Below are 26,405 nucleotides of genomic sequence, written 5' to 3'. Positions count from 1 at the left end.
GAGATCTGGTAAGTGCAAGAATACAAAGATGAAGAAGAACAGGTGATAGTTCTGAGATGTGGAGGGGAGGAACAGAAGCAAGATTGGGGGAACATGACCAAAGCCCCTGGGCCACCATCATCTGGAGCTTACCATCAATCTGTCCCCACAGTTACTATGGTTTGGGAGGCACTGTGTAGAAAACCAGAGTCAAAGAGAAACAGAAGTGGCTACTGGACGGTGTGGAGAGAATACACTAGAGTGCTTGGTGTGATGTTTGTGGAACAATGTGTTTCCATTCCTGTGTGTCGGCTGTTCAAATTTTTACCATGTCCAAGTCTGCCAGTTCAAGATATAAATCCAAATGCTCTTACAAAACACTTTGAATTCAGCAGGGAAGAGAAATGGTGGTAGTCAAGACAAACTCAGAGTGAGGAGATGTAAAAAACTTTAAATTTTGCACCACCAGCTGGGATAATCAAAAGATTAATTTTGGAAATATTAAGTATTGATGAACAAAGATCACCAGGTGGCCTTGGCAACTGAACCAAGCAATTTGAGATAAAGTTTTAGGGTGTGTTTCCAGGAAGTTCCACTCCATTCAGCTCTATCAGAAATATAATTGGCAAAGATTTTTCATCTCATTCTGTGGATTGACTTCTCACTTTCTTCATAATTTCCTTTGACATGAAGAATTTTTGAATTTTGACAAATGTTCATTTATTTAGTTTTTCCTTTGGTGACATACCCAAGAAATCATAGCCAAATCCAATGTATTGAAATCATTCCTCAATGTTTTCTTCTAAGGGCTTCATACTTGTAGCTTGCAAATTTGGGTCTTGGACACGTTTTGAGGTTTCTATGTGTACGTGTGTCTGTGTGGTTTAAGATAGAGAGGTCTAACTTTATTCTTTTGTAGATTGATGTGTAGTTTTATCAGCATTGTTTGTTGAAAAGACTGCACTTTTCCCGTAAATGGTCTTAGGCAACCTTGTCAAACAACATTAATTTGTGTTACTTTTCATATTCTGTTCTATTTCACTGGTCTTTATATCTGACTTTATATCTGCCATTATTCACATTATTTTGATGATAATAGCTTCATTGTAAGTTATGAAATCTGTAATTGTGAGAAACCTAAATGTGCTCTCTTTTTATTTTTTCTTTTCCAAGACTTGTTGGGGTATATATAAAGTTCTATCAAATGTATAGATCAATTTGGTTAGTATTGTCATTTTAATATTCATGTCAATTTAATATTCATTTTAATATTCATTGTCATGGTTGCTGCTGCTACTGCTGCTAAGTCGCTTCAGTTGTGTCCGACTCTGTGCAACCCCATAGACAGCAGCCCACTAGGCTCTTCTGTCCCTGGGATCCTCCAGGCAAGAACACTGGAGTGGGTTGCCATTTCCTTCTCCAATGCATGAAAGTGAAAAGTGAAAGTGAAGTCGCTCAGTCGTGTCCGACTGTTAGGGAACCCATGGACTGCAGCCCACCAGGCTCCTCCATCCATGGGATTTTCCAGGCAAGAGTACTGGAGTGGGGTGCCATTGCCTTCTCCGATGAACATGGTTAACTTGCTAATGTTTGTGCTTTAATGTCTTCAAACAAAATTTTTAAATGATACATTTCTTTTCTCTTTTGGTTATTTCTGAATATTTTTGATAATATTTTCAATGAAATTGCTTTTTAAATTTTCTCTTCAGACTGTTCATCATTTGTATATAGAATGGAAATGATTTTTCTGTGTTGACATTTTATCCTACACTTTTGCTGTAATTGTTCTTTAGCTCTAAGCAGTTTTTTTTTTTAATTTTATCTTTATGGATTTCTACACACATGATTATGTCATCTCAGAACAGAGATAATTTTAGTTATTTTGAAGTATAGTATTTCTTTTTTTGTTTATTTTCTTATTTTAGTTGAAATTCTGTGTTGACTAGACAAGGCACATGCAAGTAAATTTTCATATTATTCATCTTAAGAAATGCTTTCAGAATGAAGAAAGAGGACAAGAGGAAGGCAGGGAGAAAAGAGGAATCTTGAATTATACATAAGCATCCTCTTGTGCCACAAGTAAATAATTACTTTTATTTCTCCTCAATCACTTCCTTGAAGAGACTCATCAGTGTACATAGACAGCAAATATTTGCTCATCACATGGTATATTGATGTGGATTTTTTTAAAAAATAAAAATTTGAGGCCAGTATTATTTGTCTTTAGGAGGTGGTCTCGTTTACTGAGTTATCAGTGGTGTGAGTAGGCTGATACTGTGTTGGCAGTTGCTGAAGAAGAAAGTGGAATCAAGAGATGAGGTTCCTATTGGGGGAGATGACTGCCTGCCTCTGTGATCAGAGGAACAGTCCCCAGAGAGGGGAAAACCTATGATGCAGCAGACAGAGGTGGGCTGACTTGAACCACATCCGTATTAGTTACTGTTGCTGGTCCAACAAATGACCAAAAACTTTGTGGCCTGAAACAACAATACTGCTACATTTCTGGAGGTCAAAAATTCAACATCCGTTCAAGTTCTTAGGGGAAAATCTACTTGATTGCCTTTTCCAGCTCTTAGAGAACTCCTTCATCTATTGCCTTGGGCACTATTTTACCATCTTCAAAGCCATCTACATAGCCTGTTTGGCTTAGTTGGCTTAAAGCTCAACATTCAGAAAACTAAGATCATGGTATCCAGTACCATCACTTTATGGCAAATAGATGGGGAACAGTGGAAATAGTGGCTGACTTTTTTTGGGGGGCTCCAAAATCACTGCAGATGGTGATTGCAGCCATGAAATTAAAAGACACTTGCTCCTTGGAAGGAAAGTTGTGACCAATCTAGACAACATATTAAAAATCAGAGACATCACTTTGTCAACAAACCATCTAGTTAAGGCTATGATTTTTCCAGTAGTAATGTAAGCATGTGAGAGTTGGACTATAAAGAAAGCTGAGCACTGAAGAACTGATGCTTTTGAACTGTGGTGTTGGATAAAACTCTTGAGAGTCCCTTGGACTGCAAGGAGATCCAACCAGCCCATCCTAAAGGAGATCAGTCCTGAGTGTTCATTGGAAGGACGGATGTTGAAGCTGAAACTCCAATCCTTTGGCCACCTGTTGCAAAGAGCTGACTCATTTGAGAAAAGACCCTGATGCTGGGAAAGATTGAGGGCAGGAGAAGAAGGTGTCGACAGAGGATGAGATGGTTGGATGGCATCACCAACTCAATGGACATGAGTTCAGGTAAACTCTGGAAGTTGGTGATGGATAGGGAAGCCTAGCGTGCTGCAGTCCATGGGGTAGCAAAGAGTCAGACACGACTGAGTGACTGAACTGAACTGATAGCCTCTTTGAATCTCTCATCTAAAGCTCCTATATTACCACCTCCTCTGTGACTGTAATCCTCCCAAGTCCCATGTATGAGAGATTCATGATGATACTAGGATTACCCAGGTAATCCAGGAACATTCCAATCTCTTTATTTTAATTATCTTTACAGATAATTTCTTTATCTATATAAAATAAAGATAATTAACTCTTTATCTTAAAGTCCTTCTAACCTGTCAGCTCATGTAGCTATTCTGCTCAAAACCTGTATTATTTTCCATTTCTCTGAGACTAAACTCCTTTCTAAAGCCTAATGACAGAGGCCCCTGGGCCCCACTGGTCCTCTGGCCTTATCTTCAACTCCTGTCTCCCCACCTCACTAAACTCCACCCACATCAGCTGACTTGCTGGCCCTTAAATGCTATATAACACTCTTTCTTCCTGAACTTTGCATTTTCTGTTCCAGAGAAATGAAGGGAGCTACTATCTCTGTTTCAAGGCTGTTTCTTGTATAAATGAAAAGTTGTGTGGGATGAAGGGTAGTTGATTCCTAAGAGATGTACAGAAATGTGAGAGATTATGCAGAATTATCTCCAACAAGCACTTACCCATCTCTAACAGCTGAATACTCCTGATTTCATTTATAGTCTCATCCTCCACTAGACTATCAACTAAAGACATTTCTCATTTTAATTATTGATATTTATTGATAAAACAATGTCCTACTAAAGAATGTTCAATAAAGTTTGCTGATTAAGTCAATGAATGGCAAAACATGTAAGAACTAACTAAAATACTGAGCAAAAAAAAAAATATATATATATATACACACACATATGTCTGAATCACTTTCTGTACAGCAGAAATTAACACATTGTAAGTCAATTATACTTCAATAAATTTTTTAAATAAATAAAGAACTTCTAATAATTCTGGAGTTTTATTTTTAATATTTATTTGGCTGCACTGGGTCTTCATTGGGGCATGCATGATCTTCAGTTGCAGCTTGTGAGAGAGTTGAATTGCAATGTTGTGTTAATTTCTGCTGTTCAGCAAAGTAATTCAGTTATATATACAAATATATATATTCTTTTTCATATTATTTTCCTTTATATTTACCATAGGATATTGAATATGTAATAGCTCCCTATGTGATTATAATAGCTCTTACAACAGTAGGACTTTGTTGTTTATCCATTCTACATACACCAATTTGCATCCGCTCACCCCAAATTCCCAATCCAACCCTCTCCTGCCCCCTTCCCCCTTGGAAACCACCAGGCAATACTTGATAGCTTAGTAAAATACTTATATTAAGTAAAAAATAAGTATAGTTATAGTTCAGTCGCTCAGTCGTGTCTGACCCTTTGTGACCCCATGAACCTCAGCATGCCAGGCCTCCCTATCCATCACCAATTCCCGAAGTCCACCCAAACCCATGTCCATTCAGTCGGTGATGCCATTCAACTATCTCATCCTCTGTCGTCCCCTTCTTCTCCTGCCCTCAATCTTTCCCAGCATCAGGGTCTTTTCCAATAAGTCAGCTCTTCCCATCAGGCGGCCAAAGTTTTGGAGTTTCAGCTTCAACATCAGTCCTTCCAATGAACACCCAGGACTGATCAATATGATTTAGGATGGACTGGTTGGATCTCCTAGCTGTCCAAGGGATTCTCAAGAGTCTTCTCCAACATCATAGTTCAAAAGCATCAATTCTTCAGTGCTGAGCTTCCTTTAGAGTCCAACTCTCACATCCATACATGACTACTGGAAAAACCACAGCCTTGACTAGACAGACCTTTGTTGACAAAGTAATGTCTCTGCTTTTTAATATGCTGTCTAGGTTGGTCATAATTTTCCTTCCAAGGAGTAAGTGTCTTTTGATTTCATGGCTGCAGTCACCATCTGCAGTGATTTTGGAGCCCCCAAAAATAAAGTCGGCCACTGTTTCCACTGTTTCCCCATCTATTTCCCATGAAGTCATGGGACCAGATGCCATGATCTTCGTTTTCTGAATGTTGAGCTTTAAGCCAACTTTTTCACTCTCTTCTTTCACTTTCAGCAAGAGCCTCTTTAGTTCTTCACTTTCTGCCATAAGGGTGGTGTCATCTGCATATCTGAGGTTACTGATATTTCTCCCAGCAATCTTGATTCCAGCTGTGCTTGCTCCAGCCCAGAGTTTCTCATGATGTACTCTGTGTATAAGTTAAATAAGCAGGGTGACAATATACAGCCTTGATGTACTCCTTTTCCTATTTGGAACCAGTCTGTTGTTCCATGACCAGTTCTAACTGTTGCTTCCTGACCTGCATATAGGTTTCTCAAGAGGCAGGTCAGGTGGTCTGATATTCCCATCTCTTTCAGAATTTTCCACAGTTTATCATGATCCACATAGTCAAAGGCTTTGGCATAGCCCATAAAGCAGAAATAGATGTTTTTCTGGGACTCTCTTGCTTTTTCCATGATCCAGCAGATGTTGGCAATTTGATCTTGGGTTCTTCTGCCTTTTCTAAAACCAGCTTGAACATCTGGAAGTTCACAGTTCACGTATTGCTGAAGCCTGGCTTGGAGAATTTTAAGTATCACTTTACTAGTGTGTGAGATGAGTGCAATTATACGGTAGTTTGAGCATTCTTTGGCATTGCCTTTCTTTGGGATTGGAATGAAAACCGACCTTTTCCAGTCCTGTGGCCACTGCTGAGTTTTCCAGATTTGCTGGCATATTGAGTGCAGCACTTTCACAGCATCATCTTTCAGGATTTGAAATAGCTCAACTGGAATTCCACCATATCCATTAGCTTTGTTCATAGTGATGGTTCCTAAGGCCCACTTGATTTCACATTCCAGGATGTCTGGCTCTAGGTGAGTGATCACACCGTCGTGATTTTCTGCATCGTGAGGAGCTTTTTTGTACAGTTCTCCTGTGTATTCTTGCCACCTCTTCTTAAAATCTTCTGCTTCTGTGAGATCCCTACCATTTCTGTTCTTCATTGAGCCCATCTTTGCATGTAATGTTCCCTTGGTATCTCTAATTTTCTTGAAGAGATCTCTAGTCTTTCCCATTCTATTGTTTTCCTCTATTTCTTTGCACTGATAGCTGAGGAAGGGTTTCTTATCTCTCCTTGCTATTCTTTGGATCTCTGCATTCAAATGGGTATATCTTTCCTTTTTTCCTTTGCTTTTTGCTTCCCTTCTTTTCACAGCAATTTGTAAGTCCTCCTCAAACAGCCATTTTGCTTTTTTGCATTTCTTTTTCTTGGGGATGGTCTTGATTCCTGTCTCCTGTACCAATGTCATGAACTTTTGTCCATAGTTCATCAGGCACTCTGTCTATCAGATCTAGTCCCTTAAATCTATTTCTCACTTCCACTGTATAGTCATAAAAATAAGTATACAACCTGTATATTGAAGATGATTTCAAACTGTAAATAAGCACACACACATTTGTATAGGTAAGTCATGAAAGTATGAAATGAAATGTATTTATTTCATGACAAAAATTTTTAAGCATAAAAAATTATTCTCTGCCCTTTGACCTCATCTCTTCCTCACTGTGAGTTGTGTGTCTGCATTATGCATGGACCAGACCTCTCCCATCAGTGGGAACACCTGCTCAACCATGAAGAGCAACTTTCTCCCAGAATCAGTAAGACAGCTCCATAAAAGGTAATTCCTGTTTCATCCACCTTATTAGAACTGATTCAAATGTATTCTTTTTAATGGCTGAGTAATATCCATTGTGTATATGTACCACACTGGAGCCTATTATACAGAGTGAAGTAAGCCAGAAAGAAAAACACCAATACAGTATACTAACACATATACATGGAATTTAGAAAGATGGTAATGATAACCCTGTATGCAAGACAGCAAAAAAGACACAGATGTATAGAACAGTCTTTTGGACTCTGTGGGAGAGGGCGAGGGTGGGATGATTTGAGAGAATGGCATTGAAACATATATAATATCCTATGTGAGATGAATCGCCAGTCCAGGTTAGCTGCATGATACAGGATGCTCAGGTTTGGTGCACTGGGATGACCCAGAGGGATGGTATGGAGGGAGGTGGGAGCGGGGTTCAGGATGCGGAACGCGTGTACACCCGTGGCGGATTCATGTTGATGTGTGGCAAAACCAATACAGTATTGTAAAGTAATCAGCATCCAACTAAATAAATTTATATTAAAAAAAAAAAAAAAGAAATGAAGAGAATCCAGGCCCAGAATGTAGATTTACGGACAATCACTGTCAAAGAGCTGCCCGAGCCCCTGGGGATACATCCCCAATGACAGACTCCTCTTCGGATTTCTATGCCATTTTTACAATGGAGACCAGCAAAGAGAAGTGGAGGAGGAACGAGAAATTTGGCTTAATTTAACAAAAGATTTGAAATGAAGCTGCTCCTTGTGTTGGTGTGAACAAAGATTCTATCTGAGTTTAAATCTGGTCTGATTTTTTAAATATATGATGTCATGTGAATAAAATGTCTTAAGAATACTGGGTGTTTTCGAAAGTAAGCTTTTACTAGCTCTGTGATCTTTGGTGTGTCATTTAAACTTCTCTTAACCTAGCTTTACTTATTTGTAGAGTAAGTACCTGCCCTTTCCATCTCAGAGGTCACGTTAAAATAATGAAAACACCAGGTGAAGCCAAAGTGAAGTAAAATGGAATTATTTCTGGGAAGGAGCTGGATGTAGTGCAAATAACATAGACATCGCAGTTAGGAGATTTGGGTTCAATTTAAGATTCTGTACTTAATCGCATGGTATTTATTTTGGCAGGTTGGGTTGCAAGAACTTGCAGTAAATAGTAGAGAAAAAAAAAGTTAATTCCTTCTTGACCTTGTAAGGGCTCATATGACCCACCATGATGATGCTTAGATCTGGATCATGTATACTGTTAATAACATCTTTTCATGCAGAACCCTCTCTCTCAAAACCTTCCATACGTGTGCCTGACTTCTAGAGAACAGAACAGTTCTCAGAGCTTCCTGGGTTACAGTTCTCAAATTTGACTCGAATAAAATTTTCCATTTCTTTCTTAGGTCGACTGATGTATTTTTCCACAAAAGAAAACACACCAAAGTTATTAAGTGGGTTAATCAGAGGTTATCTTTATTTTCTATCATTTCCCTTTTATTTTCCAAATATTTTGTTATCAGGAAAAACTAATATCTTTATTTGAAGCCTTTATTATTTCACAAAATGTTGTTTTTTTAAATAAAAACAAGCTTTCAAAAGTTCACACACTTCATTTGAACACCTCCACCAACTATAGAAATGCTCTTCACAGCCCTAGAAGCAAGAAATTCTAGTAGAATGCATGGTAGATATCTCATAGTTAATATTCTTCAGAATATGGATACTCAGGGTGATCGATAACACTGGAAGAGAAAGAGGAGTACTCATTTATTAAATCAGTCATGTTGTCATAGTGAGTATTACTCTGTGATGTGGTCACGATGGGCTAAAACTTGAAATCTACAAAACACGTCCCTCCTTCTCCCCCAACAAGCACATATGCAGGTATCTGCTCCATGTGCACACGGCACATTCACGTGTAATATTCACTCCGCGGTGACAGGTAGTTTGACTCAGGTTACAATTTATATGATAGCACAACACTTATGGTTTATTGTGGAGGTTATTTCAGTCCTGGGTGTAACTTTTGACCCAATACGATGAGAATAATCACAGTTAAAGAATTAGTTGCTCTTTTTTTCATACATCCATCAAAAGAAAATATCAAGCATCACTCCCCCAATACAGGGTGCTTTCATTAATGAATTTCCAATTTATTGAAGAGATACCAAGTACACCTAAATAATCATAACTACTAAATATGATTAACTGCTTTCTTAATTTATAACTTATGAGAACACTTGTTATTCATTTGTTAGTATTACTGCTATTTTCTGTTTTTTCCTCATGTTCTGATTTTTCTTTCTAAATTTGTCCTTTTCTATTCAATTCATTAAAGTGTATTCTGAGAAAATTCATGTGCCAAGAGCTGTGTTGTTGACATAAAGTCACAAAGATAAATAAGTCTAGGCATTCAAGACTAAGGAGGGAGAACATAGATTTATACTTAAAATCTTTTGAGTATAGAAAAGTAGCTTTACACATGTTATTCATTTATCATTTGTTTTCTTAGAATTATGATATAGCTTTACAAACAAGAAGGGGAGTTTTGAGATCTTTCATTTGAAAGTGTCTTCATTTTATCACTAATTTGTGTTCCCTTCTCTCTAAACTCCCTTCCAACTTCTCTCTCATTAGTCTTCAGGCTCTTCAATCCTGGGATCCTTCTGCAGTTTTAGCTGGAATTCTGCATTAGTAAATAAGTCAAAGTCCAGGAGGTGGAGGCTCCCCAGGGGATGGACCGTGATGGACAAAGGCTACAATGGGTTGAGTCTTGACTCAGGAAACCAGAAACCCAGATGATCTTACCTGGGTGTGTCCTGCTAAGGACACAGTGGTCACTCACTAGAGGGTTAGTTAAGCTCATGATCTACTGGTAATTCAGCTTTGTGAGACAACAAGGATAAGGACGTGGGAGTTGTAATAGGGGGAAAAGTCCAATGAAGAGATAAACATGACGTAAATGGATGGTGTCATGGAAAAGAAATGTCCTTTAGGGAGAAAATCTACCAGACATTAGAAGGAAGGGGTGGAGGCAGGTCCAGTGTGAGTTCTCAGCACTGATGCATGTTGCCCTTCAAGGGCTTCCCTCCATAAAAACATTGACATGACATTTTACAATTGTGTTAGGATAAAAATGAATATGGGCTTCTCTGGTATCTCAGACTGTAAAGAATCTGCCTGCAATATGGGACACCAGGGTTCAATCCCTAGGTTGGGAAGATCCCCTGGAGGAGGGAATGGCAACTCACTCCAATATTCTTGCTTGGAGAATTCCATGAACAGAGGAACCTGGTGGGGCTACGGTCTATGGGGTCACAAAAGAGTCGGATACAACTGAACAACTAACACTTTCATTTTCAATTTCAAACATCAATATAATCCAGGACAGATTCATTATTACACAGTCACTATTAATCTGATCATTTCACCCAACTTTAAAAAGAATTAAATATGAACATTTTTTCATAGAGCTTTAAAGTGCAAGGCACTGTGCTCCATGTGTCTACTGGGTCCCTCAGCCCTGCGAGGTGGTACACCAGGCACAGTAATTAGGAGCACAAAGTAGTGAATTCACCACAATGTCAACTGGTGATTTTACTGATGGGCTGTCATGGGCCGCAATTACATTTCTATTGGTCAGAGACAGAACCCTGGGGGAAACCTCTGAGGTCTACAGGAAGCATCTGGTTTACTCCTACACTGGAAATCAGAACTGTCTTCCTAGAATTAAGCTTTTAAAAATCCTCATTCCCCTGCTGACCTGCCTGTTATAGTAAACAGTGTGTGAAACATCAGCAAGTCACTTACGGTAGAAATTCATAATATCTCATGTTTCTATTGATGCCATCAATTGTTTCCATGTCTTCTGGAGTCAGTTCAAAGTCAAACACCTGGAAGGAAGGAAGAATAACATTAACTGCTCCTCCAAGGAGCTGGCCTCCCGCTCTGGACTGGAGGAGTTTCCATGAAGGGGAGAAGAAGAGGGAACAGGGAAGCCGAGTCTGTCCTCAGCTTTCAGGTGAACAAGCCTGGGAGCCTCTGCTGAGTTCTCATCTCTCCTTCCTACACCTTCTCCTTCTCTGTCCACCTTACAAACATTACAGTACATCAGTCTTTCTAAGTGAATCACTTGAGACAGAAAACAAACTAAAATCCTCTTTTCCCAAATACACAGTCTTTGGACACTCCAGACTGAGAACCTGCTCCCAGAAAAAATGGTTAGTCAGTTCTGAGCCCAGATATGAAGAAGATTTTTCCCCATTCACTGATGAGGGGGCATAGTGCTGTGCTGAGATGAAGAACAGGTTAGTTGCCACAGTTAAGCCAAATATATATGAAAATATATACAGAGAAGTGTTCAGGCTCCTCTGACAAGAGCCACATCCACCTGCTAGAGCAGAACTGCTGAGCTGTTCTGCACTGAACTGCAGATGCACGAGAGCCCAGCCAAGAGGACTCAAACAGCTGAGTGCAGGCTGTTTACCGAAGCACAGAATCAAGAGACACACATAACTGATCTCTGCATTAAATCTTGAAACTGGGGAGAGTTTCATGTACAGCTATGACTAAGGGTACAATGATGGTCTCCTACACACAAATCAAAAGACAACTCTGCAAAAATGGGCACAGTCTTGAACAGGAAATTTGCAAAAGCAGAAACTCAAGGAGATTAAATGCATGAAAGTGAAACATTAGTATTTAGGAAAATGCAAAACAAAACCACAATGATTTGTTAAGTTAAGGATCACTGCTGTAATTTGTATGCCCCCAAATTCACATGTTGGGACCTCACCCCACTGAGATGGTATTACAAATTAGAGCCTTTGAGGGTGATTAGGTCATGATGGTGGAGCCCTCAAGAATGAGATTTAAACAATGTCATATTCATATAACATACTTGGGAGAGCTCTGATGCCCCCTCCACCATGTTAAGATACAAGGGAAAGCCTGTGACCTGGAGGAGGGCCCTCAGTTGATCACACAGGCACCCTGACCTCAGATCTCCAGCTTTAGAACTGTGAGAAACAAATTTCAGTTGTTTCTAAGTCACCCGATCTTAAGTATTTTGTTAGAGCAGCCTAAATGGCCTACAAAAATCAAATAATGTAATTTTGTCAATTGAGAATGAAGAAAATATTTGTACAAGGTGACAGAATAAATTGACAGAGTGCTGGAACTAAAATCTCTATTTTCTGTCCAACCTGAACCCTCTCCAGCCATGCCACCTCTCTTGTTGCCACAGCAGGAGGAGAAAACCATCAGAAACACACACAAGGCATTCATGCACCAAGAAAAACAGGTAACTTGTCTTCATTCAAGGATAGTCTGAGAGCTGGACAAAGAATGACCCTTGTGAAGGATACTGCTTAGGAGCCCTCTGCCCACAGCCCCACTTATCATCACCTGTATGTTCTCTCTGATCCGCTTCTTGTTGTAACTCTTGGCCAGAACCACAACCCCACGTTGTATCTGGTAGCGAAGGGCAACCAGAGCTGGGGTCTGCTTGTGCTTTTTGGCAATGGCACAAAGAACCGGGTCCTCCAAAAGAATAGGGTAGTTTGGGTTCACCCTGGAAGGAAATTCAGAAATGCTGAGGAGTTGAAATTGAATACTCAGTTTCTAAGGAGGCTTTTCAAACAGATAAAGTAGGTCTACTCTAGACCAGTGTTTCTCAAAGTGTGGTCCAGGGACCAGAAGCATCAGTATCACCTGGAATCTTGTTAGAAATACAAATTCTATGGCTTAGCTGAAGACAAACTGAATCAGAATCTCAACTGTGTCATTTCCCAATCTGCATTTACAAAGTTCTCCCAGTCATTTGGATGCATGCTTGAGCTGAGACCAGTACTGCCAAACTTGTGGGTTTTTTCTTTTTTCTGTTTTACTTCTCAGTGGTTATTTTTCTTAATAATCATAGCTCTAAAATAAGTACAAAGGCAAGAAAATAAAAAGAGATGGACACAGGGAAATGTTTTTTTTCTTTTTAATTTTCACTTTTCTGAAGTGTTGATAAAAATTGAGTAGTCCAAAAATGAGATTTCATCATTATTTGCATTGTGCAATACTCCTACAAACAAATTTTCACTAAAATGATTCAATTTGTGATTTTTTTGATCATCATAGATCTGGGTTGTTATTCAGTCACTCAGTCATGTCTGCCTATTTGCGCCCCATGGACTGCAGCATGCCAGGCTTATCTATCCTTCACTATCTCCCGGAGCTTGCTCAAACTTATGTCCATTGAGTCAGTTATCCATCCCACCATCTTATCTTCTGTCATCCCATTCGCCTCCTGCTTTCAATCTTTCCCAGAATCAAGGTCTTTTCTAATGAGTTGGTTCTTCACATCATATGGCCAAAGTATTGGAGCTTCAGTCAGCATTAGTCCTTCTAATGAATATTCAGGACTGAGTTCGTTTAGGATTGACTGGTTTGATCTCCTTGCAGTCCCTAGGAGGTACATTTCTTATCCTGAGTTTAGATATAAGGTGAGGGAGACTTGAAACTTTTATTACTAGCACCATGTTCATTTGTTAAAAAATAAGTAAGTCATGACTTAAGCTTATCTCTTAAGTGTTCAATGCAGAGACACTTGCATTAAAATCTACATACAACAAGACACATGAAATGTAAAAAAAATCAATTTGGCTTGTGATTGTAAGACAAAACAGAAGGATTATGTCCCATTTCTCTTCTCTTCCCATCAGTTAAATGTTATCTCCAGAGCACTGCATTCAGCTCAGTTCAGTTCAGTCAGTCAGTCGTGTCTGACTCTTTGCGACTCCATGGACTGCAGCATGCCATTCCTCCGTGTCCATCACCAACTCCTGGAGTTTACTCAAACTCATGTCTATTGAGTTAATGATGCCATCCAACCATCTCATCTTCTGTCATCCCCTTCTCCTCCTGTCTTCAATCTTTCCTAGCATCAGGGTCTTTTCCAGTAAGTCAGTTCTTTGAATCAGGTGGCCAAAGGATTTGAGTTTCAGCTTCAGCATTAGTCCTTCCAATGAATATTCAGGACTGATTTCCTTTAGGATTTACTGGTTGGATCTCCTTGCAGTCCAAGGGACTCTCAGGAGTCTTCTCCAACACCACAGTTCAAAAGTATCAATTCTTTGGTGCTCAGCTTTCTTTACAGTCCAACTCTCACATCCATACATCACCACGGGAAAAACCAGAGCTTTGACTAGATGGACCTTTGTTGGAGAAGTAATGTCTCTGCTTTTTAACATTCTGTCTAGGTTGGTCATAGCTTGTCTTCCAAGGAGCAAGGGTCTTTTAATTTCATGGCTGCAGTCACCATCTGCAGTGATTTTGGAGCCCCCCAAAATAAAGACTTTTAGTGTTTCTGTTGTTTCCCCATCTATTTGCCATGATGTGATGGGACTGGATGACATGATCTTAGTTTTTTGAATGTTGAGCTTTAAGCCAACTTTTTTACTCTCCTCTTTCACTTTCATCAAGAGGCTCTTTAGTTCTTCTTCACTTTCTGCCATAAGAGTGGTATCATCTGTGTATCTGAGGTTATTGATATTTTCCCCAGCAATCTTGATTCCAGCTTGTGCTTCATCCAACCCAGCATTCTGCATGATGTACTCTGCATATAAATTAAATAAGCAGGGTGACAATATACAGGCTTGATGTACTCTTTTACTGATTTGGAACCATTCTTTTGTTCCATGTACAGCTCTAACTGTTGCTTCTTGACCTGCTTACAGATTTCTCAGTAGGCAGCTCATGTGGTCTGGTATTCCCATCTCTTTAAGAATTTTCCAAGTGTTGTGATCCACACAGTCAAAGGCTTTGGTGTAGTCAGTAAAGCAGAAGTAGATGTTTTTCTGGAATTCTCTTGCTTTTTTGATGATCCAGAGGATGTTGGCAATTTGATCTCTGGTTCCTTCTGTCTTTTCTAAATCCAGCTTGAACATCTGGAAGTTCATGTACTGTTGAAGCCTAGCTTGGAGAATTTTGAACATTACTTTGCTAGCATGTGAAATGAGTGCAATTGTGAGGTAGTTTGAACATTCTTTGGAATTGCCTTTCTTTGAGATTGGAATGAAAACGGACCTTTTCCAGTCCCGTGGAACCCCATGAACAGTATGAAAAAAACACTGTGTATATTATTATAAAAATATTTTCTCAAAATTTGAGTTTTATGGATTTCCCTGGTTGTCCAGTGGTTAAGACTTCATCTTCCAGTTCAGGGGTTGAGGGTTTGATCTTTGGTCAGGGAGCTAAGATCCCATATGCCTTGAAGCCCAAAAACCAAAACATAAAACAGAAACAGTATTGTAACAAATTCAGTAAAGACTTAAAAAAATTGATTTTCAGAGTAACTGCCTGTGGCCTTCAGTAATGTTCATACCATTTTGATGACCGCTGGGCCCCCAGAGCACCATAGGCAACCAGGACAATATCGTGTGACTTGCAGAACTCCAGCAGCTTGCTCTGATTGAGATAAGGGTGACATTCCACCTGTAGAACACCAACAGAGAAGAGTTGTCAAGTTATATGAAAAGGTAATATGTCAGAGGAAGCATAAAAGTAAAAATTATATATGCTAAAGAAAAACTGTGTCACATCAAATTACAACTGGAAATATCAACCTCAATAATGATTTAAAAAAAAAAAAACAAATTTTATCTCTGTTTCCTGAAAAGATTAAAAAAAAAAAAGTAATAATTCCTGAGAACAAGCAACTCTAGGAACCAGATCTTGGTTACTAAATACCGCTGAACACCACCAAGACATATGTCTAATTCCAGACTGGAGACAGAAAAAGAGCTGTTAGAATCTTGGGACTATAGGACCGAGTGTGATGGGAGGGGATCTAGTGTGATGGAAGGGGGAGGTCCCACTGGTGGCATTTGGGTAAACTTGAGCATCAAAAAGAATTATGAGTGAAAACAAATGTAGCACACAGAGTAAATAAAAATCCCTGAGGCTCTAGTAATGAGAGCGGGAGAAAGAACAAAACTATTTTCTTCCATGGATGGTGAGTAGTACAATAAATCCTTTCTCAGAAACTGACAATTAATGGGAAGGAGTTAAGTTTTTACCCTGTCTTACAGGAATAAGTGCATTTTATGTTGACTTAATGAAGGAATTTTGTCTTTACAATAAAATGTTAGGTCAGGAGATTAAAAATATTGCTTAAAATTGAAAATATTGAAAAATATCCCAATTAAATAATTAATGCATATGGGAGTCATTGAAGGATTCTCAACCATTTTGTGAAAATTTGGGGGAAATCGAAATTCCTCTGATGAAAGTTATTATCATTCAAAAGATGACTAGATAATTTCAACAGGGAAGTACACACTTCCAAACAAAAAATCTAGCTACCAGTAGTTTTACCAGGAGAACAAAATACCACTATTCACAGAAGGACAACTTGTCATCACATGCTTCCTACTCAGGTGTATGTGAGAGGCACAGCACACAAGGACACCCACGGCTGATTCATGTGAATGTATGGCAAAAACCACCATAATACTGTAAAGTAATCATCAGCCTCCAGTTAAAATAAGTTAAAAAAAATAAAGATTTATGGAGAATGGAAAAGTAAAAGGACGTTTTCTTGTCAAATGTAGTAAGGAATTCAGATTTAAATACTAATTTACATAAACTAGAACCAGACAAACAAGTTAATCAATGTCACAAAATAATGATGATAAATACAGTGTGTTTGTTGAGAACTTGTCTCGCTATCTTCATGACATAATGATTCAGTGACGATTCTAGGTTAAAAACCATGAAAAATATGACTCAAAGTGACATGTGAACCATATCAGATCCAGGTTGTCAAAACATAATATATATATTTATTATATAAATCCATAGAATTAAATATATATATATATACACACACACTATTGTATCCTTAACTGTTCTAATATCTGAAATTTTTCACAATAAAAACATGGAAGTAAAACTGATACCAGAATCACATTAATTTCTTAACTTTTATAACTAAAATATATATATATTTCTTGAATTGTGTAAGCTACACTTTCCATATAAGATTCTTTTTCTTTGACTCCAACTTGTAACTTAAAGACATTATGGTACGTATGAAATAAGACTGTTGCAGAAGGGTGAAGATTACATGACATATGTATCACATCTCAGGTATATGGCATATCTAGATCTGTCAAACTTAGAATTAAACAGCAGAGAGATGGTCACCAGGGGCTAGGAGGAGGGGGGAATCTGGAATTGATAAGCATGATGTGAAGTCTCAATTATACAAGATGAATGAATTTTAGATCTGCTTCCAACACTGTCCCTATAATAAACAACACTGTATTGTATTATATGAATACTTCAAAACTTGCTATGAGGTTAGGTCTCATGGTCTTCTTTTACCACAATAAGGTAAAAAATAGAACCAAAAAAAGTTCGAGAACAGAAACAGACATAGAAAAGTGAGTTTAATCAGTTAATTTTGTGATGGACATTGATGGGACAACCAGTCCAAGCTTGAGTAAATCACAAGGTGTGCTCTACGATTGAGTAAGTATTCCTGAATGAATATTTCATCAGTGGTTAGTATCACCATAAGCCTTTAACTTCATCCATCAAACTTGATGAACTTTAATAGCCTCCAGCAAACTTGGTTGAAGACCCATAAATGCAGAGAAACCAAGACAAAGGATTCAGGCATTCAAACTCCACACAAACTCTTAACACCCATCTCAGCTGATTTTTCTCTTTGTTTACTTCCTGTTCCATGTTTCATTAATGTACATAGTTCCCTCCGAGATGCTTTGTGACATCTGATTTCTGGTCATGCTTTAAGCTCAGGGGAAAAACCCCTTTCTCTAAGTTCTGGGTGTTGAGTCTAACTCCTTTTCACTTCCCTCAGTTCCTACCCACAATTTAGCAGGAAGCCCGCCCGCCTTTTCCACCCAGACTTTATCAGTCAGAGATACTGTTATGGATTCTATTTACACTGTCCAGGCAGAGGCTCTGCTCTCTAGAATCCTATGTCCACAAAGGTCAAATGAACAGGAGGGAAGGCCAGACAGACATCTGGCTCCAGTGTAAGAAGGAGGTTGTGAAGAGCAGGAGGGAGAGGAGTCAAGTCTGCTCACCTGGTTGCAGACAGGCTTGTACTTGAGCCCCGGCTTGTTCAGGATCTTCTCCAGCTGCTTGTGATTGAAGTTGGACACCCCAATAGACTTGGTCAGCCCTGCATCCTTACACTTCTCCAGGGCCTGGGAGGGAGGGGTGGTGAACAGTCATGAACAGTCACTTGGAATGGGCAATAAAACAAGGTTAATGGCTGAAAAAAAATTGTTAAAAGTGTCTCTTGTCAAAAATTAGCATTGATTATAAGGAAGGAAAAAATGGAAAAGTTCATGACACAGGAAGAATTACAGTTAGAAAAACCCTGGAGAAGACATAATACATGGAAAACAATAGATGCCTATGTTACCATCCCAAATTCTTCTCCACTGTTCTTCTCTGTGAACATTTCAGCAATGGTTTCCTCCCCACAACCCCAGCATCCCAGCCCTTAGATTCATGAACTGCTGAGTCTGATGGGCCACAGCCCATTCTCACAGGTGGAAGAAATGAGGAGGTTCCCTATCTCCTGGCTCCTCCCCTGGTTTTCTCTTCCCTGGACTCACTTCCCACGTGTGACGGAGATCCACTGAGTCAAGTATCAGTTTTCCATCTTCACCTGTTGGCAAAATTTCCTCCCCTGGCTGGAATAGAAGCAGTCATTTTAGAGGTGTTACAAAACGATTTCCCCACACTTAGCCAAACAGCCAGGCACATCTAGGACCAGGGCATCAAACCTCTATGAGATAGGTTTACAACATTCTAGATACTAATATTTGCAAAGTGCTTTACAAATGGAGTTTTGAGAAATGTGTTTAGAAGGCAATTTTCCACTAATCTCTTACACTTACATTTTGATAAATACAATTTTCCTCCATTCTAATGGGGACTGTCAATGACTTACTTGAATTTTTTTCTGCATCTTTTACTTTCCTCTTGCAAAATACCTCCATTGCACTGGGAGTGACTGTAAGTTATGCCTTACTTCTGGCATTAAAATTGCAAACTTGACCTGGGCTAAATATCAGACTTCCTTTTCCCTTTGAGCATCAGGTGCCCTAGGGCAGGCATATGAACCAGCAAGGCTCTCCTTAGGTTGATATGGAATGTGGAAGATCTAGACATGCTCTCAAATGTTCATGACCATGAGCCTTGAGGCCCCAAAGGCCATATTTGCCACCGATCAAAAATGTTCAGTGAAAATAAAACAAACCAAGAGTAATGCCATGATAATGCCATGATAAGAGATAGAAAAATGGACCCATTTCTAAGAATACTGCAACTCAACTTTCCTCAGTGTAGAGTACACCCTACACTGTACTATGAAAAATACTTAAGTACTATGAAAAAGTACTATGAAAAATCTTAAGCCAACCATCCATGGAAGCTGATAGACATTGTGACACATGAAATAAGATAGAGGTGATCATACAAATTGCCAACCTTCAGAGGCACTGGAGTATGAATAAGATAGAGATCAACATAGTCCAGTTGAAGGCTTTTCAGTGACTTTTCCAAGGCTGATTGGACCAACTCTGGTTGAAGGGATGTGGACCAAAGCTGCAGAGGTTAAATAATAGAAGTTATATTAAATGAAGGCAGTAGGTCATTTTGTTTGTCTTGTTTCATTTAATGATTAAACATTTTTATTGCTTAGAAATGGATGACTACTGGGAAAAATGCTCCTTTTTTTCTTGAGTTCCATTTTTTATCTAACCCACCCATGCAAACTTTATTTGACTGAATTTATCATCAGTACATCATTCATAATAGAATAAAATTAATCAAGATAAATAACATTATAAAATAATTACCATGCCTATCATCTGAATTGTGTTTAATACAGCGTAAAAGCACAAACTTAGTCTAATTCAATCAGTCCTCTCAGAATTAATTAGCATTTTGTTTACATAACTGTAGAAAAAAAAGTATTTTGAACATATTAACATGAGCAGAACATAATTCAAGACACTTTGGCTAGATCTTGTGGAATATACAAAATCCCTCTCCTAATGTTCTCTCTTATTCTTAGAGTTGAGAACTGAAATTCAGAATGTGAAGAAATTTGAGAAACTCACCCAGATGATAAGGAAAGCTATAATCTATTCACACTTCTGTATGAATCCTTAGACCATACTAAATCACACTCCTCTGGTCTAGGCTCAGAGAAGGAAAGTGACTTTAAAATTTGAACAGAGCAGCAAAGAAAAAGTTGGTATCACTTTCTATTTTTGGGCAGGGGAGGAGGAAACTACATTTAACATATAAATATGTGTGGAAAGAAAGCTGTATCAGTAAACAACATTCACCTAATTACTGATCCTATTACATAATTATCACCTGCATACAACTAGTTGTACACACGTGCACACACACAACACACAAATCACCTTTGAAGTGTAGAATATGTCTTCTCTCTTCACAGTGCCATCGGCAATCTTGCTTCGAATGGCTTGGCCAACCTGCTCTTCATTTCTGTACGCATGAGCACTGTCAATGTGGCGGAACCCAACTTCTATAGCGAATCTGGTGACCTCCAGAGCTTCACTCTTAGGAACCTACATAAGCAACAAAGGTAGAATTAAACATCCCCATGATTAAGAAATTGCTGAGCCACAAGCTTTGATCTTTCCAATAATCAACTTTTCTTTGTGCTTTTGGTTCATTCTGCATGTGTGGTGATGAACCCATGACAGTTTTCCTGAACTTTCCTAGTCGGTGATTAAATGGATGACCAGGAACCCTTCAATCCCAGGTGATCAGTGGTTGATCACAGGTATCAAATGACCCCAAGAAAAACTCCAGATTCAGTGATTTTCTGGAAAAAATTGTAATACTTAGCATAAAGTGGTATTCATGGATACAATTCACACTGTGAGATGCTTGAAGCAAAATCCACAAAGGTATAAAGTACCTGGTAAAAGCATCAAGAAAGGAGTACGTCGAGGCTGTATATTGTCACCCTGCTTATGTAACATATGCAAAGTACATCATGCAAAATGCTGGCCTGCATGAAGCACAAGCTGGAATCAAGATTGCCAGGAGAAATATCAATAAACTCAGATATGCAGATGACACCACTCTTAAGGTAGAAAGTGAAGAGGAACTAAAGAACCTCTTGATGAAAGTGAAAGAGAAGAGTGAAGAAGCTGGCTTAAAATTCAACATTCAAAAAGTCAAGATCATGGCATCTGATCCCAACACTGCATGGCAAATAGATGGAGAAACAATGGAAACAGTCAGAGACTTTATTTTCTCGGGCTCCAAAATCACTGCAGATGGTGACTGCAGCCATGAAATTTAAAAAAAGCTTGCTTCTTGGAAGAAAAGCTATGACCAATGTACATAACATATTAAAAATCAGAGACATTACTTTGCCAGCAAAGGTCTGTCTAATCAAAGCTCTGGTTTTTCCAGTAGTCATGTATGGATGTGAGAGTTGGACTGTAAAGAAAGCTGAGTGCAGAAGAATCGATGCTTTTGAACTATGGTGTTGGAGAAGACTCTTGAGTCCCTTGGACTGCAAGGAGATCAAACCAGTCCATCCTAAAGAAAATCAGTCCTGAATATTCATTGGAAGGACTGATGTTGCAGCTGAAACTCCAATACTTTGGCCACCTGATGTGAAGAATAGACTCACTGGAAAAGACCCTGATGCTGGGAAAGATTGAAGGTAGGAGGAGAAGGGGACAACAGAGGATGAGAAAGTTGGATGGCATCACTGACTTGATGGACATGAGTTTGAGTAAGCTCCAGGAGTTGGTGATGGACAGGGAAGCCAGGCGTGCTGCAGTCCATGGGTTCCAAAGAGTTGGACACGACTGAGCAACTGAACTGAGCTGAAAAGCATCAAGAAACCAGGTGAAATCTTCTGGGACCTCTGTCTACCAGTGAAGCCACATAGAATACACCAAATAAAATCTGCATGTATTCAAGTTTTACAAACCAATATTCTCATATAATTATCCATTGTTAATGATTAACACAATCAAACTAATAACAGCTCTGTCACCTCATATGGATAACTTTTGGCTGTGGGGAGAATACTTAATATCTAGTTTCTTAGCAAATCTCATGAATACAATCCATTTTTTAAACTATAGTTACCACGCTCTACATTACATCTCAGAACTTATCTTATAACTGAAGGTCTGTATCCTTGACCATTATCTTGCCATTTTCCCCAGCATGTACTCAGTTTCTGATCACCATTCCTCTACTCTCTGCTTCTGAGTTTCACTTTTTTAGATTCCACCAACAAAGAGATTAGGCAGTATTTGTCTTCCTACTTCTGGCTTATTTCACTTAGTTTAATATTCTCCAGGTTCCTCCATGTTGTTGCAAGTGGCAAAAGGATAACTTCTTTTATAAAGGCTGAATAATATTCCATTTGTTTTTATGTGACTTAGAATCTTTCCTTTTTCAAGGAGGTAGATCCTTGGTCTAATTGCCCTCTTTTGGCTCTAGTCCCTGTTTAACTTAAATGCAGGGGCATTCAGGGATGTACTGAGTAATGAACCAGTGAGCTTCAAAAATAGCCTAAACCCTTCCCTCCCCTCAGTCCACTTTGCTCTACAAAGTAAACAAGCACTTTGCTAATAGTTTCCTTTGTTGTGCAGAAGCTTTTAAGTTTAATTAGGTCCCATTTGTTTATTTTTGCTTTTATTTCCAGTATTCTGGGAGGTGGGTCATAGAGGATCCTGCTGTGATGTATGTCGGAGAGTGTTTTGCCTATGTTCTCCTCTAGGAGTTTTATAGTTTCTGGTCTTACGTTGAGATCATTAATCCATTTTGAGTTTATTTTTGTGTATGGTGTTAGAAAGTGTTCTAGTTTCATTCTTTTACAAGTGGTTGACCAGTTTTCCCAGCACCACTTGTTAAAGAGATTGTCTTTAATCCATTGTATATTCTTGCCTCCTTTGTCAAAGATAAGGTGTCCATATGTGCATGGATTTATCTCTAGGCTTTCTATTTTGTTCCATTGATCAATATTTCTGTCTTTGTGCCAGTACCATACTGTCTTGATAACTGTGGCTTTGTAGTAGAGCCTGAAGTCAGGTAGGTTGATTCCTCCAGTTCCATTCTTCTTTCTCAAGATCGCTTTGGCTATTCGAGGTTTTTTGTATTTCCATACAAATTGTGAAATTATTTGTCCTAGCTCTGTGAAGAATACCTTTGGTAGCTTGATAGGGATTGCATTGAATCTATAAATTGCTTTGGGTAGTATACTCATTTTCACTATATTGATTCTTCAAATCCATGAACATGGTATGAAGCAACTGACAAACAACTAATCTCAAAAATATACAAGTAACTCCTACAGCTCAACTCCAGAAAAATAAATGACCCAATCAAAAAATGGGCCAAAGAACTACATAGACATTTCTCCAAAGAAGACATACAGATGGCTAACAAACACATGAAAAGATGCTCAACATCCCTCATTATCAGAGAAATGCAAATCAAAACCACTATGAGGTATCATTTCACGCCAGTCAGAATGGCTGCAATCCAAAAGTCTACAAGCAATAAATGCTGGAGAGGGTGTGGAGAAAAGGGAACTCTCTTACATTGTTGGTGGGAATGCAAACTAGTACAGCCACTGTGGAGAACAGTGTGGAGATTCCTTAAAAAACTGGAAATAGAACTGCCTTATGATCCAGCAATCCCACTGCTGGGCATACACACTGAGGAAACCAGAAGGGAAAGAGACACATGTACCCCAATGTTCATCGCAGCACTGTTTATAATAGCCAGGACATGGAAGCAACCTAGATGTCCATCAGCAGATGAATGGATAAGAAAGCTGTGGTACATATACACAATGGAGTATTACTCAGCCATTAAAAAGAATACATTTGAATCAGTTCTAATGAGATGGATGAAACTGGAACCTATTATACAGAGTGAAGTAAGCCAGAAAGGAAAACACCAATACAGTACACTAATGCATATATATGGAATTTAGAAAGATGGTAACAATAACCCTGTGTACGAGACAGCAAAAGAGACACTGATGTATAGATCAGTCTTATGGACTCTGTGGGAGAGGGAGAGGGTGGGGAGATTTGGGAGAATGGCATTGAAACATGTATAATATCTTGTATGAAACGAGTCGCCAGTCCAGGTTTGATGCACGATACTGGATGCTTGGGGCTGGTGCACTGGGACGACCCAGAGGGAGGGTATGGGGAGGGAGGAGGGAGGAGGGTTCAGGATGGGGAACACAGGTATACCTGTGGCGGATTCATTTCGATATTTGGCAAAAGTAATACAATATTGTAAAGTTAAAAAAAAAAAAAAGATACTGTGTAGAGACAAATCAATAAAGTTGCCACATAAGCCAAAAAAAAAAAAAAAAACAAGCACTGTCTTCTATCTCCAAAGTATTTCTGAATATTTCCTTCTGTTTTGTAGATGAAAAAAGTGGGACTCAAAGTTTAAGGACCAGTTCCTCATCACAACCACATACTCTTTTTTTTTAATTTAAATTTATTTATTTTAATTGGAGGCTAATTACAATATTGTATTGGTTTTGCCATACATCAACATGAATCTGCCACAGGTGTACATGTGTTCCCCATCCTGAACCCCCCTCCCACCTCCCTCCTCGTACCATCCCTCTGGGTCATCCCAGTGCACCAGCCCCAAGCATCCTGTATCCTGCATCGAACCTGGACTGGCAATTTGTTTCTTATATGATATTATACATGTTTCAATGCCATTCTCCCAAATCATCCCACCCTCGCCCTCTCCCACAGAGTCCAAAAGACTGTTCTATACATCTGTGTCTCTTTTGCTGTCTTGCATACAGGGTTATCATTACCAACTTTCTAAATTCCATATATATGTGTTAGTATACTGTATTGGTGTTTTTCTTTCTGGCTTACTTCACTCTGTATAATAGGCTCCAGTGTCATCCATCTCATTAGAACAGATTCGAATTTATTCTTTTTAATGGCTGAGTAATACTCCATTGTGTATATGTACCACAGCTTTCTTATCCATTCATCTGCTGATAGACATCTAGGTTGCTTCCACGTCCTGGCTATTATAAACAGTGCTGCGATAAACAGTGAGGTACCACATACCACATACTCTTAAGGAAAAGATGGGCAGCCAATTTTCTGGCTTCCAGTCTAGAGTCTTGTCCACTAGGCTCTCTTATGCACAAGGGCTGAAGAGTATAGTAAAAATAAAATACAAACCCTACAATTGAAATCTTTCCTGAAAGAGTGTAGCTTATCCCCTCTAATGAAGCTATACTTTCCATTAGAATAAGCTTCCAAGCAGAAACAGAAGTACAGGTCAAAACACAACTGGAGTGTTTCTTGCCTGGCACCGAGCAGGTATTTCACAATAGAAAAGCAATTCTCTCCCATTAGTTTTCAGTCACCTCATCTTCAGGATCTTCTACCTCAAATACTTCTCTGGGTCATGTGTTTTTGGAAGAAGGAAAGGGTTCTGGAATTAATGAAACATACAGAGAAACCCCACCATTACAATGCTCCTCAAAGCAAAGCAGCTGACAGTCAGCATTCTTGACAGCCGAGTCTCACCTCTTCCGCCAAGCTGGGAAAGAGATGGAAACTTCAGGGGAACCCAGAGTAATCTGCAGGTGAGCACAGCCTCAGACCCTGATGCAGGGTAGAGACTGGATGCTCTCTCCTCTTTCACAGGGCACGGTTCTAGCCTGGTTAGTGGAACCACGTGATCCTCCCAGAGTCACACAGGAGCTCAGTGCTTGACAACCAAAGTCCCCTTCCTCTCATGTTACATCCACTACTATTTATATCTCAACCCCAAACCACTACTCTTACCTCCTCAGGTGTATAGGTTCCAAATCCCAGGATAGGAATGAAGTGGCCATCATTAAGCTTCACCCTCTGGCATTGGGTTTCCATTGCCTGTTGCTCCTCTGGGTAAGCAGACTGATTTTTTTTCTTCTGCCTTCACAGGTTATATGTAATAGGAAGGTAACGCCACAGCTGCACTGTCCAATGTTAGCAGATACATTGTAGGAGGAGCATGAGTAAATCAGTTCCCATGGAGTAAGAAGAGAATTAAAGCCAGTTAACTTGCTTGGTTTTTTTTATCAGTATAATCTTAGGATACATTTTGATGAGGTTGGCTGAACAAGTATAAACTGTATGTTAGACTAGAAACTTCCACATAGCAATCTTTTTTCATTTTTCTAAGTATGAAGCTGAATCTTACAGTACAAATACACACATACAGAGAATCACACAATTTAAAGGAGTGATCAATAAGCATTTTAAAAAATCTTCAGTTCAGTTCAGTTGAGTTGCTCAGTTGTGTCCGACTCTTTGCGACCCCATGAATCTCAGCATGCCAGGCCTCCCTGTCCATCACCAACTCCCAGA

At 39.1% G+C, this 26,405-nt stretch overlaps 1 protein-coding gene across 1 annotated transcript; it reads right to left on the bottom strand.

The window, feature by feature from the left end:
* Window positions 1–8,552: 8,552 nt before the first annotated feature.
* On the bottom strand, window positions 8,553–25,925 carry LOC102271733 (prostaglandin F synthase 1). The gene is made up of 9 exons (XM_005901813.3): window positions 25,842–25,925; window positions 20,412–20,579; window positions 19,465–19,581; window positions 18,588–18,665; window positions 18,048–18,170; window positions 15,317–15,426; window positions 12,352–12,517; window positions 10,756–10,838; window positions 8,553–8,687 (listed from the first exon to the last, which is right to left on the bottom strand). The coding sequence occupies exons 1-9, from the start codon at window positions 25,923–25,925 to the stop codon at window positions 8,645–8,647; spliced, it is 972 nt and encodes a 323-aa protein (XP_005901875.1). The 3' UTR covers window positions 8,553–8,644.
* Window positions 25,926–26,405: the final 480 nt, after the last annotated feature.

Source organism: Bos mutus, chromosome 13 (genome assembly GCF_027580195.1).
Source record: "Bos mutus isolate GX-2022 chromosome 13, NWIPB_WYAK_1.1, whole genome shotgun sequence".
Taxonomy (NCBI): domain Eukaryota; kingdom Metazoa; phylum Chordata; class Mammalia; order Artiodactyla; family Bovidae; genus Bos; species Bos mutus.
The sequence above is the reverse complement of the archived record's forward strand: the minus strand, read 5'-3'. Positions and strand labels throughout refer to the sequence as shown.

Excerpts from the sequence above, each read along its gene's own strand:
- LOC102271733 (XM_005901813.3), bottom strand. The coding sequence starts at position 25,925 with ATGGAAACCCAATGCCAGAGGGTGAAGCTTAATGATGGCCACTTCATT. Across the intron at positions 12,518-15,316 it reads GCCCAGCGGTCATCAAAATG|GGTGAACCCAAACTACCCTA; the intron begins GTATGAACATTA and ends ATTTCCTTCCAG. Across the intron at positions 8,688-10,755 it reads AGATATTATGAATTTCTACC|TGTTATCGATCACCCTGAGT; the intron begins GTAAGTGACTTG and ends TTTCTCTTCCAG.